The 21236-nt window shown below is 36.1% G+C and overlaps 1 protein-coding gene across 7 annotated transcripts in view; it reads left to right on the top strand.

Annotated features, from left to right (window-relative positions):
* ptprz1 (protein tyrosine phosphatase, receptor type Z1) overlaps positions 1-21236 on the top strand; it is a 137474-nt gene that overhangs the window by 68606 nt on the left and 47632 nt on the right. For 3 of the 7 annotated variants that reach the window (XM_031897559.1, XM_031897560.1, XM_031897561.1), the window contains exons 7-13: positions 104-261; positions 2761-2911; positions 9392-9576; positions 11428-11554; positions 14786-14832; positions 16841-17828; positions 19626-20300. In XM_031897559.1, coding sequence (XP_031753419.1) covers positions 104-261; positions 2761-2911; positions 9392-9576; positions 11428-11554; positions 14786-14832; positions 16841-17828; positions 19626-20300 — 2331 coding nt within the window. 7 annotated transcript variants of the gene reach the window in all.

The raw sequence follows: 21236 nt of genomic DNA on the forward strand, positions 1-21236 counted from the left end.
CTTTTCATTCTAAGTTGTCAGTTGTATTTCTCTTTCCCTTTGCCCTGCTAGTATGATCTACTGACTTACAGATATTGCTTTCTATTTTGTTTTTCTTGTGTAGGTACAAAGGTTGCTTTGGGGCCATTTATTTTGTCAAATCTTCTGCCTGACTACACCGACAAATATTATACTTATAATGGCTCACTAACAACCCCTCCATGCTCTGAAACAGTGGAATGGATTGTGTTTAAGGACACAGTTACAATTTCTGAAAGCCAGGTAACATCTGAGTATCCGACAACAAGGAGACCTGAGATGTGGTGCACATATTTTTCTTATTTCAGGGTCATCTGCCATTATAGTTCTTGAACCTCTAGGACTCATTTATCAACCCTGGGAAATTTCCACGCAGGCAGTAACTCATAGCATTCAATCGCTATTTTTATTTTATTGTTATACCTGCAGCTGGTAAAGAGATGCTATTCCCTGATTGATTGACAAGTGTTACTCTCCAGGTTGATTAGTATTGAAAAATGGGCTACATTTGACTTCACTGAATCTTATCTAATGAATGCATATGATGATTCCAGTAGGAAGGGAACAATATAAGAAGACTCTATGGCATGGGCACAATACTATTGTTATGTTAGTTCAAGGTGGAAAGGGTTATAGATAATATCTTTTTTGCCATCAAAATGAAAATGGCACCTCATTATTATTCAGACACTTCAGACAAATTCCATTTTACTTGTATGGTTTCATAGATTATATTTGAGCCTCAAAATCCTGGGGTTCCAAACTTTCATATTTGTAATCTGTCCTTCAGTTAGTTCTCTATGCAAGTAAAAATATTATGTTCCAGGCTAATATTCCTGAACTTTACCATTAACCATCTTTGTGGTAATTTATCAAATGCTTTAGCGAAGTCTAAGTAGATCACATCCACTGCCATTCCAGAGTCAAGGTTCCTGTTCACCTCCTCCTCAGGCAGTAAAATTAGTTTGGCAAGATCTGTTACACATAAAACCATGCTGGCACAAACTCACAGTATTGTGATTAGTAATGTACCATATCCTTTACTACCGCTTTTGAAAGCTTTCCTGATATCAGTCTGATTTCAGTCTATCAGGCCTATAGTTTTCAGGCTGAGAATAGGATGCCTTTTTAAATTGTGGCACTGCATTTGCAATTCATTAGTCTCTCAGTACAGTGCCAGACCTCAATAAATCCTGAAAAATTAAGTGAGGAAATCTGACAATCAAAGGGCTAAACTTGTTAAGTACCTTGGGATGAATACCATCTGGTCCCTGACCTTTGTTTACCTTTATATGTTCAAGTCTCTTTTGAATTGCCATTATAGTGACCCATACATCAGTAGTTGTATCAGTAGGACTGGGCCTATAAAAAAGAAAATCTTCATAGCTGGCTCCTCAGTTGTGTAGACATACAAAATAGTTCAGAAACTTTGCTTTTCCCTGCTCTCATCCACTAACTGACCTCCATTTCATAACAAGGGTCCTATTCCTTCTTGCTTTATTTTTTTACTTTTCTACAAATGTAAATAATTTTAGATACTTTTAATGCCTTGCTGCAATACTCTTTTCCCTAAATGCTCAACCATGCAAATACTAGAGATGAGTTCAGTATTATTAGTTATAAATATTAGTTAGGTTCAAAAGAGTATATTTCATTTATGAACCTGCTAGCCATAAAAACAACTTGACCTAGTTGTGATACCTCCTTTGGTCACACTCCTCAATTTGTAATAGTAGCTAAGCTTCATTCTCCTCACTTATACAGTGTAGTTTGTAGCACCAATGATAATTTTTTTTGTAATCTTTAGCCCAGCTGAAATCTCTACACACCAACCCCAGTAGAATCCCTGGTACTTTCTTTAGTGCATGGCTTTAATTCTGGCTTTAGATAAAGAAAAGCTCTTCCACCCTTTTTAATCCCTGTGCCCCATCTACAAAAGGGTGTAACCATTTAAATTCACAGGTGTCACGTGTTTCATCCTACCAGGTGTCAGTGATACCAATTATATCATAACTGTCAGTTCATGCAATAAACTCCTGCTCTCCTAATTTACCTGACAAGCTCTATGCATTTGCCAGCATATAGCGGAAGTTACTGTTTTTCCCTCTGACATTCACATTATGTAATGGAGAGTTAGCATTAAGGTTAATATTAGCCTTTTTTGTAACAAAGGGATCTTCTTAGCTGGTAAACGGTATACCCCCCTTACTCCTCCCCCATGACCCCTTACTATTCCCACTGCCCAGTCTACACTAGCATCCCCATAATACTCTAGCTCAACCCCCCCTTTATTGTAACTGCAGCAGGAAGGACTGTAAGCTCCCGAATATATAATTAGCACCCCCCTTGCCTTGTTTTAATGCTCTTCCAGCCTTTTAGCCATTCTTTTCCATAGCACAGCAGACCCCCTTCCATGGAAGTGCAATCTATCATGGCTATATACAGTAGATTATACCCCAAGGAAATATCAGCCCAGTGCTCTAGGTACCCAAACCCTTCCTTCCTAAGACTGTTGTCATGTATTTAGCTACCTTAGCTCCCACTGTATATACATTATCTAGTTATGAAATGATTGATCTAATTAGTATCCAGTATAATGTTAGAAAATCCTAAAGATGATTTTCTGCTGGGCATTAAATGTATAATATGTAGCATGTTTGATGATATTATAGAAAAGAAAAACAATTGTACCTCAGCCATTATTATTCGACCTTAACTTGAATGTACTGTGTTTTTTTGCAGTTGGAAATGTTTTGTGAGATCTTAACAATGCAGCAGTCTGGGTATGTTATGGTGATGGACTATTTGCAAAACAACTATAGGCATCAGCAGTATAAGTTCTCAGGACAAGTGTTTTCATCTTATACTGGCACAGAGGAGATCCCGGAACCAGGTAATGCTTGGCATCTCCTCCTTGCTAATAATGTACATAGCTAAATAAGTAAATATTCTTTGCTAATCCCTTAAATGCATGAAACAGCTAACCATTTATGGCTTTCATGTAAAGAGTTTTAACTATAAATAATCTATGAATCATTCCAAATGCTGGATAATAATTTTCAGTTGGACTAGTATCAAACACATGAATTTAAAATTAGTCAGCTGAGCAATCTGCCACTCAGAATAAATTGCATAGCAACATGTTAGAGCTGTGTTCAAGGCTGAAAATGTTATGGAAAACTACTGGTAATATATCTGTGCAAATGGGAAGGGCAGGGAAGTTTAGAATGAGTGCAATGGCTGGTAATCCAGCCTTAACATGGTACATGAATTAGAGTCACAGGATAATGTAAATACAGGTAGTTGTTACAAGTTGCTCTTTGTATTATATTACCCCCAACAGAATAAACCTTAAACCTTGGGGATTCAAAATGAACTTCAATTAAAAAAGCCAGGTGATTACTAAATATCAGCAAAATATCAGTTTTATTTCTATTTTACAATCAAACCCTAAACTTTCCTAGAGGGACACTCGCATTTCCTGCTCTTACAGAGGGAGAAGGGGGCAGCTGGGCAGTTACAACTCAAGTATCTATTTGGCTATGACCACCCATGACTCCGTAGCAGAAAAACAAAAGTGTACCTTTGGTTATATTTTGACCATATATAAGACTAAGGGGCTGATTTACTAACCCACGAATCCGACCCGAATTGGAAAAGTTCCGACTTGAAAACGAACATTTTGCGACTTTTTCGTATGTTTTGCGATTTTTTCGGATTCTTTACGAATTTTTCGTTACCAATACGATTTTTGCGTAAAAACGCGAGTTTTTCGTATCCATTACGAAAGTCGCGTAAAAAGTTGCGCATTTTTCGTAGCGTTAAGTTTTAATGCTACGAAAAATGCGCAACTTTTCGCGTAAGTTTTAACGCTACGAAAAATGCGCAACTTTTCGCGACTTTCGTAATGGATACGAAAAACTCGCGTTTTTACGCAAAAATCGTATTGGTAACGAAAAATTCGTAAAGAATCCGAAAAAATCGCAAAACATACGAAAAAATCGCAAAATACCGATCATTACGAAAAAAACGCAATCGGACTCATTTCGACCCGTTCGTGGGTAAGTAAATCAGCCCCTAAGAGTTGGTGAGTTGGGACTAAAACAGGGCCCAGACTAACTGTGATTCAGCTTTGTAAACCAAGATTCTGTTTTAAATTAGTTATGTATCTCACTAAATTAATAATGTCCCATGTCAGGTGGGACGTTTAGTGCGTTATTGGTGATTAATCACTCTAAGGGGGGCAGTTACAAACGTTTGTATTTCTTTTTTACAATTCTTATTTTTTGCACAAAAATGTTTTTTTTTTCACGGAAAAAAACACAATTTTTCATCTATTATGTGTCAAAACTGTGACAAATCCAAAAGTAAAAATATGTTATCTAAAAGCTGTCGGTCATTTAGAAGTCAATGGCAATTGCCATTTTTCAATTGGTTGATCTTTCTTTGCTTCATGGTTTTAGGTTTTCTGGAGATTTTTTGGTCAGGTATGGGATCCCTTATCTGGAAACCTGTTATCCAGAAATCTCAGAATTACGGAAAGCCTGTCTCACATAGACTTCACTTTAATCAAATAATTTAGAATTTTAAAACTGATTTCCTTTTTCTCTGTAATAATAAAACAGTACCTTGTAATTGATCCCAACTAAGATATAATACTCCTTATTGGGTGCAAAACAATCCTATTGGGTTTAATTAATGTTTAATTGATTTTTAGTAGACTTAAGCTATGGAGATCCAAATTACGGAAAGACCCCTTATCCAGAATACCCTGGGTCCCAAGCATTCTGGATAATGGGTCCTATACTCGTACTTTCATTTGTGCAACAAAATGAAAAAGTTGCGATTTTTGCATTTTTTTTTATATTTTTCATTATATTTTTTTCCTTTGTGCTTTTTTAAAAGACTGTTTTAATAAATCACTTGACATTTGCGGCTTTAGAGAAAGTGAGTTTAATCGTAGTTTAAAAACCACAAAAATGAGAATATTCATAAATGGGCCTCCCGATGTCATGTGACCAAATCTGGGGTTAGGACAATAGGTTAAGAACTTCTGCTGTAAAAAGGAGGGGAAGAGTAGATGAGAATGTGATTTGTAGGAACAGTTTAAGTGGAGCAGTGGTGGGCAATGGAGTAAAGCTACAGCCATTCTATACAGGGGGAGCAGATGCATTAGGGATTTCTATGGCAGGAATATTAAATGTGACAAGCTGTTCAGCATTTGATATAAAAACACTGTTCCTCATGCATTTAAGCAGTTCTTCACTATTTGAATTTATCATTTATTTGAAAAGCTAAGCTTATTTTCTCTATTAGAAATAACCAGCTTAGAACAAAGACCAGTAAAAGAAAGGACAATTGTACAACCAATGTATTCTGAAGTGCCACTTGGATCTTGTGAGCGGTGTATTTCCCTATTTGAGATGTATATAAAGAGCAAAGATTTTTATGTATTTACTTTTCCTTTAAATGGGTGATGATGTCACAGTGAGGGGGAAGTGATTGGTTGGCACACGCCTATGGGTATATGGTTTTTTAATGTGATGTGTTATATTGGCTATTTTATCATGAGAAAGGCTCTAGACCAGAGCCGAAACATTTATCATATGACAAAACTGGAATAAGGATCGATTTTTATTGAAAGTCCCTGGAGTGCGCTATTTGCCTGTTAATTAGTATATATATATATATATATATATATATATATATATATATATATATATATATATATATATAGACTGTCATATAAAGCAGGGCACTCACAGGACTTAAAAGTATGATGAAAAAGAAAAAATGTATTCTATAGTAATATCTATATTTTCACGTTATTATGCCCACAGTTTCCAGTTATGCTAATAACAGCGAACTGATCAATCGCTTACATATGGTTTCTTAACAACTAATTACACACTCTTTGGCACCATTTTCTGGGGTAGGAGGTATAAGGTTTGGTGGTTTTCACTCTGTTGTTACCTTGACAGAGGTCTAAAGGAAGACCGAAACGTTGGAATAACAAATTAACTTGATTTCTTTTTCACCATACTTTTAAGTCCTGTGAGTGTCCTGCTTTATATGACAGTCTATATTTACTCTTTTGCAGTACGCACACAGGCACTCTCTCTAATAAGCGAGTGCAGCTATTTTTTTGCATTATATATATACAGTATACAGTATATATATATATATATATATATATATATATATAAAATTTTGCATATATACATATCATAAATGATCATTGTCTAGGAGATACATCATTTTGGAGGTCTCTTAGAAGAAAGTTCTACCTGCCTTACTCTGGGGAGACAATTGCCACCGCATATTTCTATAATGCCTTTACTAACATGTTTAGGTTGCATTAACTTAGAAGAGTCATTGTAAAAATAGTTCACACACATTAAATGTACTGTAAATTGTTTTTCTCACTTCTATTTAATAGTATCAGACTGACTTTGGACTGTTTTTGAGTTTATAGTGCCCCCTTGTGCTTCAATAGAAAACTTCAACAAGCTATCTTCTCCATGTACTGTTTATGGTCCCTAGTAGTTATTATTAACATAACCATGCCAAAATATTGTACCTTATTAGCCATAGTCATAATAAGAATTTTTCTTCTGTGATCAAGCAATAACCTTAATTCTGAGATACTTAAAGATCACAAGTTCTGTTTTATTATTTAAATGATATATCTGCACATCAACATATTATAATTATTAAATGTATTATATAATTCACACGTAAATAATTAAAAAAAAAAAAGTTTGAAGTAAACTTGTACTCCTGCTGAATTTAAAAAAAAATAATTAAGATTTCCTATAATAACACTACACCTTGACCCATTCGAAGATCTTCTTTCTAAGTTATGGTATGGCCAGCTCCTATAGAGTTCATTTTAAGCAAATAAATTGTGAACTTGATGGTAACTAAACTGAATGAATCCCATCTAGTCTGAGGCATATAATCTAGGATATGAGAGATCAAGGCGTGCAACTTTAAGCTGATTGGATACAACAAGTTTATGCTTTTGTTGTGCCAACAAGGGGCAGGTGTATGTGCGAGTAGCTGAAGAAAGTTTTATGTATGTTCAGTGTAATAACCACCCCATATGGTGTTCTAATAGCATTTGTAGCATTGGTCCACCGGGACATCAGAAAGGCAGAAATTGGCTGTAGAGCAGGGGTCCCCAACCTTTCAAACAGTCAAATGTAAAAAGACATGGAGAGCAACACAAGAATCATATAAGTTCATGTAGGTGCCAAATAAGGGCTAAGATTGGCTATTAGGCAGCCTCTATGCACACTATCAGCTTACAGGGGGCTTTATTTGGTAGTAAATCTTGTTTTTATTCAACCAAAACTTGCCACCAAGTCAGGTATTCAAAAATAACTACCTGGTTTGGGGGCACTGAGAGCAACATCCAAGGGGTTGGGGAGTAACATGTTGCCCCCGAGTCTCTGGTTGGGGATCACTGCTGTAGAGGAAGTGTAGTGAGGTGGTTGCATTAACAGCCCTATGGCATTGGGGTCTCAGTGTATCCCCTGCTGCTGCAGTACAGGTCAGCTGTCTTTAAAAACTGTTTTGTAAATTGTGACTGTCTGCACATGATTTCTAATAATAAGCATTTTACATACCATAAAACCATAGAATATGTAGCTTTCTGTATCTGTGCCTATGCAACTCTCTTAACTCCAATATTATAATTGTTTTTTTCTTTAATAGTTCCTTAATAATGTAGGGACCCATAGGGTTAATACGTCCCTATTGGCTTTAAGCCCTACTAGTTCCTTCTTTGTCCTCTTGCTGGGAAGAGGCCCATGTATCTAGTGTGCCATTAGCATATGTGCCTTATTGGATAATAGGTAGACCACTCCCTTGGCATGTCAATATAGTGTTTAGCAAAGGAGTGGGTCTTCCTCTTTGGCTGCATCTGCTGACTCGGGTAGAAGTTCCACTGAGCCTGGGATCAACAGGGCCCCAGTAAAGCCTTCTACCCTAGAGTCTGCATCTAGCTCTAGTGAAGTCAGGGAACAGGGACCCCGTGAATGAGGAGTAGTAAGTATCAGGATAATTTATACGAGCACTTTCTAGGAAAGTGAGATAGTGAGATTAGCTCGAAAGAGCAGTCTCTGGCTCCAACCAGAAGAGATTAGCTGGAAGTACTCTTCCCTACAGGCATTGTTGCCTTAGAGCAGGACACGGTTAAGATACAGGTATCAGGTCAGTTCCTATCCCTGATCCATAGTTGGCTGTGAGGGATCCTTGGCTGCTAAGGGACACCCTGAGGATACAGATACTTGGCCAGGCTACTCTCCACAGGGAGTTAGTGCTGGTTGGTGGTCCTTACCTTCCCTACCCACGGCTGAGGTGGGCCATACGGATGGATAGCATATTTTTCTACTGCCTGTGAAATTATCTGATATGTCCTCTGTGTGAGTATTGCTATACCCTGTGGATCATTGTCTTGGACAATAAACAAATTAAGTTCTGGTTTACCACAAAGAACCTTCTGGCGCCCATTCGCACACAGCTTAGGTGAATTGTAGTTGCCCTACACCCCAAGGATATTTCCACATAGCGAAACCCCATCTGGAATGTAGAGTCCTATGTACCCCATGCTCTAAAGCCTATCTAGCCGGTATTGCCTGTTGTTACAGTCAAATAGGGGTTACAATAATTTAACTATAAATGTTCTTACTATTTGTGTGTGTAGCATCTCATGATAGGTGGGATTTCCATGTAACCTTAAATTTTAGATTTAGGCCTGATTTAATTTACTTGATAGAAATAAACTTGGATGCAAAATATATGCTTAAATATACGCTTTGTTGTTTTGGGTGTTCTAAAACACTACTCTAAAATACTACTTGTGAAGCTCTTCATTGTTATAAGATCCAAAACAATAATGCAAACACAATAGTAACTATAACCAATCCAACCCAGTAATTATGTCTGCAAATGTTTAATAAGCATAACACCCCCTATAACTGCATACACAAAAAATTCATTCTTTAGCTTAATTAGCAATATTACCCACTAATAACAGTGCATGTTTCTCTCACAGAAAAAGTTCACCAGCACTCGGTCTAACCCAGGCTGTAGTATTGACCAGCTGCTAGCAACATTCTTGTGCCAGCACTCAGTCTAACCCATATTCTGGAGTTGACCAGCTGCTACAAACGATAAAAAGCCATTATTTGTACACAAAAAGAAAGAGAAAGATTGCCAGCTCTCAGTTTGCCTTTAAAAATAATTTTTACAAAATTTGAGGTGTAGTACCACACTTTTGCCAAAATATGTAAGCTCACGTGCCACGTCAAGGCCCCTCATTGTATGTGAGTCCTACACTGCCTATTAACATATGTTTCTCTCTTAGTTTGCAGCTCTGAACCAGAGGATGTCCGAGCTGATTCAAAGAATAACACAAGCCTTCTCATAACCTGGAGGAGACCCAGGGTTGTTTATGATGCAGTGATCGAGAGATATCTGGTTTTCTATCAACATTTAGAAGGAGAGGACCAAACTAAGCATGAATATTTGACTGATGGCTATCAAGACTTGGTAAATTGCATTGTATCATTTAAGAAATAGTTTAATGCAAGAGAATTGTTGTTACAAATACAGTACAGGTATGGGATCTGTTATGCAGAAACCCGTTATCCAGAAAACTCCAACATATGGGAAAGCCATCTGCAATGTTTTCTTTTTTGTTTGTTTGTTTCAGGCTCAATGGTAATTTTAGAATTATACAAATGTGTGCATAACATCATCATACAACAAATAGGGATCTTAAAAAGTTACAAACAAGGGTATACATAGGATCAGAGGGCCCTGCTCACAAGAGCTTAATGTATATGTGTTTTGTGCGTGTTCAGCACGCATATACACAAGCGTAATTTTGGTTTCCTTTGTTTTGGTGTATGTAAATCCAGCCTTTACTCAGATGCACCCACCCTGCTACTTTCCCTTGAACACAGTGTGGCTCATAATATGGGTTTTTGGTTAGTCGATTTTAGCTTGCCCACCCCTTCTGTTTGCTCTTATTAGCATTAAAGCATTGTTTTATTATTTGCAATAAAGGTAATAGAATATTACAGACAGGGCTGCCCATATTCTACCACTGTGGTGTTGGCCAATGGTGTAACTATAGTTAAAGCAGAACACATGGTCACAGGGTGGCCCGGAGGGCAGGGGGCACAGACGATGGGATCTGTTGAAGCTGTAGAAGCTATACCCATACCCAGCCTCTCGCTCTGCTTGCATCCCCAGCTGCTCCCCTACCTAAGAGCAAGCAGCAGGAGCTGGTGGGGGACATGAGCAGGATGGGCGTTTGGGTGTGGGGGTTAGATGGATGTTGCTGAGTGTGCTGGGCCCCTCCAGAGATTGTTTGGCAGGAGGCCTGGCATTGGATAGTTATGCCACTGGTGTCAACTTTCATTAAAGATATTGGATCAGGGTCTCCCACCTCAAATGTTACTCTGGAAAATGTAACTTTACTGCTTTACAGTGGGAGAAAGCAGAGAGAGGTAAATGTATCCAAAGTACATTTTGGAAAAAAAATATTTCCCTAATTGTTCATCCTTTTATAGTATTTACTCCTGAAAGCAAAAAAACAAGAAATGTGAACTGTTGGAATGACCCAAAGACTTATAAAAAAACATTCAGACTTTTTACCTTATACCTTATTGGCCTATAAGATTTTTGGTGAAATAACAAAAGCAGGGGGGGGGGGGGCTACTTGAAAAAGATGTGTTAAATGAGGCAGATCATTAACATTTTTTAACATTGGTAAAAAGGTGCAAAAATTTGTAAAACTGAGTTCTGAGTAGTCAACACAAATATTTTTAAAAGTGAAGAACAATTTTGACCTGTAAAGAAAATGTAACATTTTGAGAAAACCATGCAGCCTTTGATAAATCACCCCAGAGTTTTTAAATGCACATTTAAGATATTGTTTAACCAGAATAGAAATCTAATGGAGGTCTTTCTGGACAATTCTGATCTGTTAATCTGTTGGTCACCATTTTATAATCTAGTAACTACAGTGACATACTGAGAGAAAATTGACAAAGAATGTTGCAAATTGTGCAAACCACTTAATAGCAAACATTGAATACTTAATGCTTTAAACCAGATTTTACATCTCCCAGTTTAATTTTTTCCTTCTAAATTCTAATCTAAAGTTTGGTCAAGCTCATGTCAAGGCAACAGATATTTTAAAAGATATAACAGTCATCCTATTGTTGGTCAGGAGTATCAAACATGCATAAAGATTTATCTTAACCCAACTTACCTTCAAAATGGTTTCCTCCATGTAAACCTGGAGCACACCTAGAAGAATCCCCCTTGGTTTAGGTATCTCTGCTCTGTATAGACTTTGTAAAAATGCTTTTCCATTTTTCTTTCCTTTAGGGCGCTATAATATACAATTTGGTGCCGAATACCAGTTATGTTCTTCAGGTAGTAGCAATATGCACAAATGGTCTTTATGGGAAACGGAGTGACCAAGTGATTGTTGACATGACTGTAGATGCCCAAGGTATGTCACTTTGTAAGAAGTATTTTCATATTAGCACTATATAATACTCAAAGTATTTCCTTTGTGCTTTGATTGGATATGCTATTGATGAGTTCAATTTCACAACTGATGAGATCAGTTTCATTTTATGTGAAACTATGCTGTTCCTGCCATCATTATAATGGTCATAAGGTTGTAAGCAGGAGAATAATTCTACAAATACATGTATATAGAAAATGCACTATGTCATAATTGGTTGCATAGGTTTTCTTTTAGAAATCATTCATTCCAATACATTTCCTGTTTCATTTCTCATACCTTTGCAAAAATCATACATTTGGTGAAGGCCTTATGCAATGCTTTAATTATTTTTCAAATTATATTTCAAAAATATACATTGCTGTATTTTTAAAAGCAGACAATTAAAACAAAAAAGAAACAGATGGAAAATGATGTTCATCACATCACATGATGTTCATGTGATCACACAATGTATATTACAGTCAATTTATGTATGTTAATATTTTTTTTTATAATTGCATAGGACCTTTGTTAAAAAAAAAGACTAATGTGATTTCTTCATTAAATTGGCATTGGGGCTTTATTTAAAACTGCCATGAGTTTGTCTGCAAAACCGTCATTATTAACACCATCTAATGTTCTAATATTGACATGCATTTCACTTGTTTCTGAAGCATGAACCATGCATCACATTGTAAGCATTCAACCTTAACCCGCCATTTCATCTATTGCATTTGTGTGTGCTGTTTATATCATGTTTACATTGAAGAGTTTGCATAAAATTATGTTGTCTACCATTATTTTTGTCTGTTGTGTGAAACGTGAATTACTTTTTATTGTTGATGTGATTTTCATACACTTGTGATACCATTGTACTGTAATCCTAATATATCATACTAGACAATATGTTTGTTTTTTTAATTTAGTATCATTTCATTAACTGAAATCTGACAAGCAGAGACGTGCAACTAAACTGGTAAAGGGGATGGAAGATTTAAGCTATGAGGTTAGACTGTCGAGGTTGGGGTTGTTTTCTCTGGAAAAGAGGCGCTTGCGAGGGGACATGATTACTCTGTACAAGTACATTAGAGGGGATTATAGGCAGTTGGGGGATGTTCTTTTTTCCCATAAAAACAATCAGCGCACCAGAGGTCACCCCTATAGATTAGAGGAACAGAGCTTCCATTTGAAGCAGCGTAGGTGGTTTTTCACGGTGAGGGCAGTGAGGCTGTGGAATGCCCTTTCTAGTGATGTGGTAATGGCAGACTCTGTTAATGCCTTTAAGAGGGGCCTGGATGAGTTTTTGAACAAGCAGAATATCCAAGGCTATTGTGATACTAATATCTACAGTTAGTATTACTGGTTGTATATATATAGTTTATGTATGTGAGTGTATAGATTGGTTAGTATAGGTTGTGTGCTGGGTTTACTCGGATGGGTTGAACTTGATGGACAATGGTCTTTTTTCAACCCTATGTAACTATGTAACTATGTAAACAGTAACAAAAATGTTGTGTACGTTTTGTGTACATAATTATTTAGTGCCTTTTCTCAGTCATCATGATTTCAAAGTCTGGTCTCACAATTTACAATTGTTTGCATTTTCTCATACCTTATGATTGTACCACAGTACATGTATAAGTTGAAGATGATGGAGCTGTGCAGAATAACATGTGGCCTGTAGACAAACAAATATGCAGATAGGTAGATATAAAGTGTGTAAAGGAAAATATGGGATACACAATATAGACCAAGTGGTATTAAAATGGTTACCAATTCCAGTCCTTTCACTGAAAAGTAAACTTAGTATAAACACAATAAACGCAGCCAAGTAATACAGCAAATTAAAAACTGTAACCATATCATTTAGCATGCATTTATACTATTATGGTGTTGGATGCACTCTACAGATGAATACATCAAACGTTCATTTTCTTTCAGCTATTATTCATTTTTTTCCCTTAGTGAAAACAAATACACATACATAAATTTTAAGTTAGGAATTAATTAACATTAATTATGGTAGAGTACAGTACATATTCCATGTGAATAACGAAAACAAAATACAGTAGAAATACCAAGAGTGAAAAACCAATCATCAAAAGAAGGTAAGATGCTTTTTCTTTTTTTACTTTTTATAGATCAGATTTATTTTAATTGATTTAGCTTTCTGTGCTCTAATCACATGAATTAAAAAAATGGAAACAAAGACAGCTGTCCAAAGAATTAAAACACCAACATGAGTCACTAAATGGGTTTTCTTTGTATTTTTCTAATAAGAGAATAATTACATTATTTTTCTTTATTTTCCCTATTTTCGATGAAGATATCAGTTGGATACAAAAAATAAAAAAGAATAAAATTAAAAATACAGTTAGATATTAAGCAGTTATTCATTCTCTCAACATTAATTATGAAAATGTAAAACTATAACTGTACAATAGTGTTTGTTTGTTCAAAATTTAAATATATGTTCTTTTCCTAACAGTAACAATAAACGCATTGTGCTATATCTAGCTAGCTCATGTAAAGCTCATGTAAAGTAGGTTGTAAAAGTAAAAGCTTAGTACAAAGCAGCACCTTGAAACCTGTCCAAAACATGTTATCTGTTATGATTAATCAAAACACAATACAGTATTTTAATACAGTACATTTGCAGTATATTTTAATTCCATTTCCACGGTCCCCTTTTCATTTATGAGTTTGTTTTCTAAATACCGTGCTGCAGATTGTCTTCCCAATCACATTAGGTTTGCCTTTTCTTGAAGACCTGTATCTACTGAACCAATGACTATTACAGTTTTTTAAATTTTCCTTGCTACACATATCAGTCTTGGGTATTCACATATTACTACCTGAAAAGGGTTCAATTACTGCTTTAGTTTTAATGAAATACAATACAGGTGTACCCAAACCTTATTTTATTCAATTCAACTTGTCTCCTCATAAAACAGCATATCCACTCATTTTTATCTTGTATATGATTCATAGGTACTTTTTCACTAAATACCAATTTTTTTTTTTTTTTTTTTAAATACAGTAGAGAGAGATGTTATGAAATAAAATTCATTAACATGCCTTTAAAGGGAATTTAAAACATCTCACAAACCATAAAATGTTTATGAATGCTATAACATACATACCAGGTCATTTTGAAATCCAAGGCATCTTATGTATTTTCATCTTTATACTATGTGGAAAAAAAGCTATGTTTATTTTATATTTTTGTAGGAACTGATCAATTTACTGATTTTACAGAAACTGAAGAAGACATAGAGGTACTGTTTATTTTAATACTTCTGCTTAATGAGAAGCATATACGATAATTTGAAGCTGCAAATGTGTTTATCTTAATATATTCCTAATATATGCAATAAAAAGAATGCCAGTTTTCCTCTTTACATACAAACTAATGGCATTTTTGTTGATTCATGTACTGCAGGATGCTGTAATATATTATACAATATCAATTAGCATAGAACTAATATCATTTTAAGCCCATTAATGATCTTGGACATTCATGTTTTTCATTCACAAATATTTTTCTAAAAAAATATTACCCTGAATAGTTTTAGTTTAAGAGGTAGATTTATCAAAATGTGATATTAGAGCTCACCACAGAAAAATTCACCCACAGTCTATTCATTCCTGTGGGATTTTTAGAAGCATATTTATTAATGGGTAAAAGGTAGAACTCACCGTTTGATTTATTAAGCTCTGAATTCACATTTTGATAAATCTGCTTCTAAGTCTTTCTGTGCTTAGGCACTTTGATACCACACCATATGTAGCCAGTAACCATACAATGATGAGCAGAGCAAATAAAAAATACTAAAATATATAATCTATGGTGTTGACACCCTGTTATTTTTGTTGCAACACTGTATATTTTTCATTGTGTAGCACATAAAGGGTTAAAGATGTAATTGTAGTATTGTTTCTATTTACGTTTCAGAAAGTGGTGTCAGCACTAGGTTGTTTTTTTTATTCACCATTAACAGCTGTATAGAAATAAGCACCTTAGAAGTTTACATAGGTATAGGTGCCTAGGTGCATAGATGTAGGCACCTAGCAATTCCTACAGTATTGGTGCTAAAGGCAACAGTGGAATGGTTAGAGTGCTCCATGTATAGTTTTGTGCAGATTTAAATTTGCACCTGCATTTGCAACTGCATCTGCAGTTGGTAAATATGTAGGTAGGCAACAAAGCACAAAATTAGGCACAATGAGCCATTTTATGCACTCTGCACCCTGCCTTGATTATGTCTGTACTTTGCTGTGTAGCTACTTCCAAGAATGCAGTGCCGCCTGCATTTGTGTCCCTTAGTACTGTTGCACTTCTGCTCCAGGTTTTGGTAAATAACTCACAATGGAGCCGATTCAATAAAGGTCGTTAACGCTTAACGCATAGTTTTATTCGTTAAAAAGTGTTCAATAATTAAGTACCGGTTCATCAAAGTCATTTTGCATGCGTTACTATTCATATCGCATGCGCAAAATCCTGATTATCGCAAAGCGTTATTTCCATCGCATTGAGGTAATTATCGAATAGAAATAATACTAACGCATAATTCACAGACATATTTGAAGCGTTAAAAGCATAAAATGTGGCGATAATTACTGTAAAACTTAGCGCCTCCCAGGAGTAAGCGCTTAAATAAATAACGCATAAATAAAAAAACGCATAAATATATTGCACGGTTTAAAATATCCCTTTAAAATATGTCATCGCAACATAAATAACAACAATAACATCGCTTCTTCATTCAGACAAGTGTCCTTTTAGTGAATCGATTGCTAACTCACAAAATATAAGAAGTGATAATATTTTTAACGCATGCTATAAATATCACTCGTTTTTTCGGAATTAAGTGAATCGGCCCCAATATCTCTTATTAAATGCAGTGCCAAAAACATCCATGTAGCTTCAACTCTAGAAAAAATTGAAATCTATTGACTTGTAGATCTATTTATTTAAGCTGTATCAAAGTAATGCCTTCCCTTCTGTTTCCTCTTCTAGAGAGAAACAGGCTAAAACACTGTTGGAATTAAAAAAGGGGGGATGCAAAATGAAAGGGGCTAAATTAATAACTTACAAAGTGACTCTGTTTTGGAAAATGTTATCAGTCTTCTGCAATCTGTTTTGTAAATACATCCCATAGTGGAAAAGTGTGAGAAAAAAAATGTATATGTGATAATTTTGCCAGGAAGGAAGTAACCACAACAGAGAACCATAGCCATGGGTTTTATTTTAAACATGTTTTTCTGACTTTTTGTTTTCTGTAGGACAGTGAAGAGGTAGAAGAGGAAAATGAAAATAAAAGCACAAGAATATTTCTGAGCACTGTTAGTAGTACAAACCAAAAACAAGCACAAGGAGGACAAGCAACCACTTCAAGCTATTCTGAAGAAATTACATATGTAACTACAGTAAAGACAGAAGGTGACAAATTAAAAGAGCACCGTGATGTTCTTAAAGCTTATCTCTATCCCACTTTACAAACAACAACCAAAACAATGAGTGATACCACTGTTGGTTCCTCAAGAAAATCTGTGGAACATGCTGTAATGCCACAGTCTGTATCTGAAGCTACAACATATTTAAGTAAGGATTTTAAAAGCAGAGTTGAAATATGGATGCTCAATATATCTGACTCTACCCAAAGTGTAACTGAAGAAGATGAGCAAACCAGTGCTGATAGTGAACTACATACAACAACTACAAGTTGGAAGAGAAGAATTCTGATTCCAACTAGGAATCCCAAGCCAGTTTCCAATCATACTACAGATACTACTCCACCCACAGTGTCAGCAACATTTGTTTCAGAAATTACACCTCAGGGAAATATTGTGTCCTCAGACATAAATGATTACTTTTCTTCGACAAGTGAGGACATAGCAAAAGTCACAGCCCCAGTTACTGAATTTGATTTATATAAAATTTCAACTTCTACCTCGACGTCAAATGTCCCTGTAGTTAGCGAAGAGCAACATCCAACTGATTCTGTCAGTCTTCACATAGATGAATTACTCTCTACATCATTTTCAAGTGGGGCAACAGTGTTGCAGGCTACAGCTTCCAGTTTGGAAGAGATGAATAAAGCTACACTTCCTGGAAAAGAGATGCTGCCGGTTTCAAATACCACTTTTTCCACTCCAGAAGCATTACTTGAATCTGTCTCTGCAAGCTTTGGACATCATGACTCAGAATCATCTGTGAGTGAGGTACTCTCTCAGGCCACACTATCTCAGACAACTCAACCAGTTTCTAATGGTGAGATACCTCTTCAACCCTCATTCACTAGTGAAGTGTTTCCTCTTGTTACCCCCCTGCTCTCTGACAATAAGCTCCTGAAAGCTACCCTTGCTACTTCAGATATTGATCTGATCCTGCATGCCACACCTGTTTTTCCCAGTGTTGATGTGTCAGTTGAACCTTCCCTGTCTTACTATGATGGCGCACCTTTGCTTGCATTCTCCTCAGCTTCTTCCACTAGTAAAGTGTCTCCTCATCTGTATACAGTCTCTGAATTGTTTTCGCAAGTTCCAACAGATACACTCTCCTTGCATGCTTCTTTGGTTTTGACTGAAAGCAATGCATTACTTCAGCCAAGCCACACATATTATTCTGATGTAAAGCCACATCAGACTACCTTTGGTGCTCATGAGACATTGACATTTGATCATGGGGGTGACACTTTTAAAAAGTCTAACAAATTGATCTCTCATCTTGAGTCCCCCAACACTGAATTAAAGATGCATGCACTTTCCACGGTGTCTGAACTTACCTCTCCTTTGTCTAGTGATATGGCTTCTTCGGAAAGCTTTGCTGTTTCATATGACTCTTCAGCATTTGTGCATGATACAGTTGGCATATTTCACCAGGGTACCATAATTAAAAACCTTGGCACTGAAGTATTGTATAGACCAAGTACAATAAGTGTCCCAGATATTTCATTTCAGCCTACACAGTCCATTTTAAATCATGAGGACAGCTCTGATACTTTCTCTGGTAGTGGTTTTTACAATGGGATAGATGATTTGAAAGTACAGGAAGTGGTTCCGTCTGTTTCAGGAGTTGGGGATTTGTTAAAAACAATTGAGTTTATAGAAAACAAGAAAGTGATTAAGAATGATCATATAGGTGAATCCAACACTGGACTGCAGGCTGTATCTGCTTATGGCCCAGTGACTTTACATGCAGGCAATGAAGAAGTGGCAGGCCTTTCTTCATCAGATGCCAGGGATTATATATTTAAGGTGGAACAATCATCACAAGAAACCCCTCCATTGTCCTTTTCTACTCCCAGGAGTTTTGATGCTGATATTAATGCAGCATCAGAAAATCTGCTACCTGTTAAACAAATAAATACTTTACCTACAACCTCTGCCAACATATCACTTACAGATATGCTTCCTGAAGCCTCAGCTGTCTCTGCCTTTTCTAATATGCTACTCTCTCCAACTCAGGAACTATTTTATGAAGTGTCAGATAAAGCAGTTAGTGATTTTTTTTTCCAAAATGTTTTACAGTCTTCAGATGTTAGCATTTCTTCAAATGTGACCCATGCTGAATTATTGAATGATGCATCCCGTTCTTATAATCTTTCCTCTAATATTGGTTCATTATTGTTGCCTTCACCTTCTGATAACTCTATTAAGCCTTTGTTGCATTCTACATATGTAACCCCTGTTGGTAATGCTTTGTCTCCAGATTCTGTTGAGTCCACAGTGTTACAACAATCAGTGTTAGCCGTGCATAACCATTATGTTGTGCCTCATCTGTCCGCTACTGTAAATTCTGGTATATCATATGTTAATGACAAGGCAAACCCAACTCTAGATATTGTACCTTCTTTTTTTTCTAGTTTGCATGCAATTTCTACCCCAGTACTTCCTACCAATACATTAACACAAGATACTACCTTAAATTATAATTTGCCTTCCTATCCCTATGCTACGCATGGCACTCCTGCTGCTTCAAGGACAAATAAGGACATTTCATATTCCTTATCAACAGATGTAACTGTTCATTCTCTTCTTTTACCAACTGTGTATGTTTCTGTTACAGCTGGTTTTCCAAAAAGTGAGAGTCCTAGCACATTAACAATGTTAACAGCTACATCCCAAACATCCTCTGATATTTTGCCTACTGTCAGCTCTGATGCCAAAATGGGGCCTTCTGTAGTAGATGATGGTTTTATTATAGCCAGCACATATTCCACATCACATACAGAAACCCAGGGAAATGTGGTAGCTGACAATAGTAGTTTTGTACACAGAGAGATGCTGAAGAATAAAACTTTTAGTGAACATTCAGAACAATCTGAAGACGGAAGTGCATTTTCAACTGCTGCTGCAGACAATAATATAGATTCTGATATGGAAGGAGAAAGCTATTTATCGACAACAATGCCAATGAGCAGCACTGGACAGAAGCACATCCCGTTCACTGCACCGGAAACTCATGTTCAGACTCTTAATACCCTTCTGGAAAATACTTCTGAATCCCGCTCCTGGGCTGTGCTTACTGATGAAGAGAGTGGTTCTGGTCCAAGCACATCAGATAGCCTTAGTGATAATGAAACCTCCACAGATTTCAATTTTTCTGACATTAATGACAGAGACAAAGACTATGAGGTTGCAATTCAGCCAGGTAAAGCAGATTTAACTCCTGGATCTGAAATGACATCACCCCCATCTGTTACTAGTGAACGTTCACCAGTAGTCAACGTGTCTGAGGCAGGTTAGTGGTGGCTATCCAGAAGGGTACTATTCCTCAACAAAAAGTATTTCATGTTTTTGTAAAACATTTCCAATTCTTCTTTTGGTCTTTATAGTAGTATTGCCACATTGTTATGGAATCTAGAGAAAAAAAAGTGTTTGAGACAAGAACAAATCACATAGTTCATGTCATCCAGGGTTGTTGCAACTTTGGAATACAACCTGAAAAGTAACAGATTTTTTTTTCAAAACAGCAGACTAGGCATGTCAATGGTAAGTCTGCTTTCCATTTCATATGACTGCACGGCATTAGATTAAGTATTGTTTTGAGCTAGATAGTATTTTTTTTCAATGTAACTGATGTCTCAAAAATAAACATGGTAATTAAACATGAGCAACTAAACTGATTTCTAACATAGCTTGCGCTTCCTTTAATCAAACTGGTTAATGTCTCCCTTTTCTCAAAAAATCTTGTGTGTGCTCTGGCAATGGGGTCTTTCCTGCTTTGCTTTTCTATGCTTCTAAATTAATCAAATCAAATACCGATACTGTAAATGCATTGAAGAATGTAACAAGGATGCAACCAATTGTTACATACGGGTGCATGCAGCATGCTAAGGTTACTTGATGAAATACAGACTATTGTTTGCTTTTAGTTACTATATATGAATATATATGAAAGGCATTTTTCATTTTCCATTGAACTAATACAAAATACGTTTTGCCTAGTAGTTGGGTAGTTAAAAAAAAGAATATAATTTATGTGTATATGTGTGTGTATATATATATATATATATATATATATATATATATATATATATATATATATATATATATATATATTATATTGCCCTATCAGAGTAAACATACCAGTTTATGAAGGGCTTCACTGCAGAAGGGTAAGCTATAAAAGCTATGCCAGCTTGATCATTTGACCTTAGGGGAACATGAATACATG

Source organism: Xenopus tropicalis, chromosome 3, assembly GCF_000004195.4.
Source record: "Xenopus tropicalis strain Nigerian chromosome 3, UCB_Xtro_10.0, whole genome shotgun sequence".
NCBI classification, from domain to species: Eukaryota; Metazoa; Chordata; class Amphibia; order Anura; family Pipidae; genus Xenopus; species Xenopus tropicalis.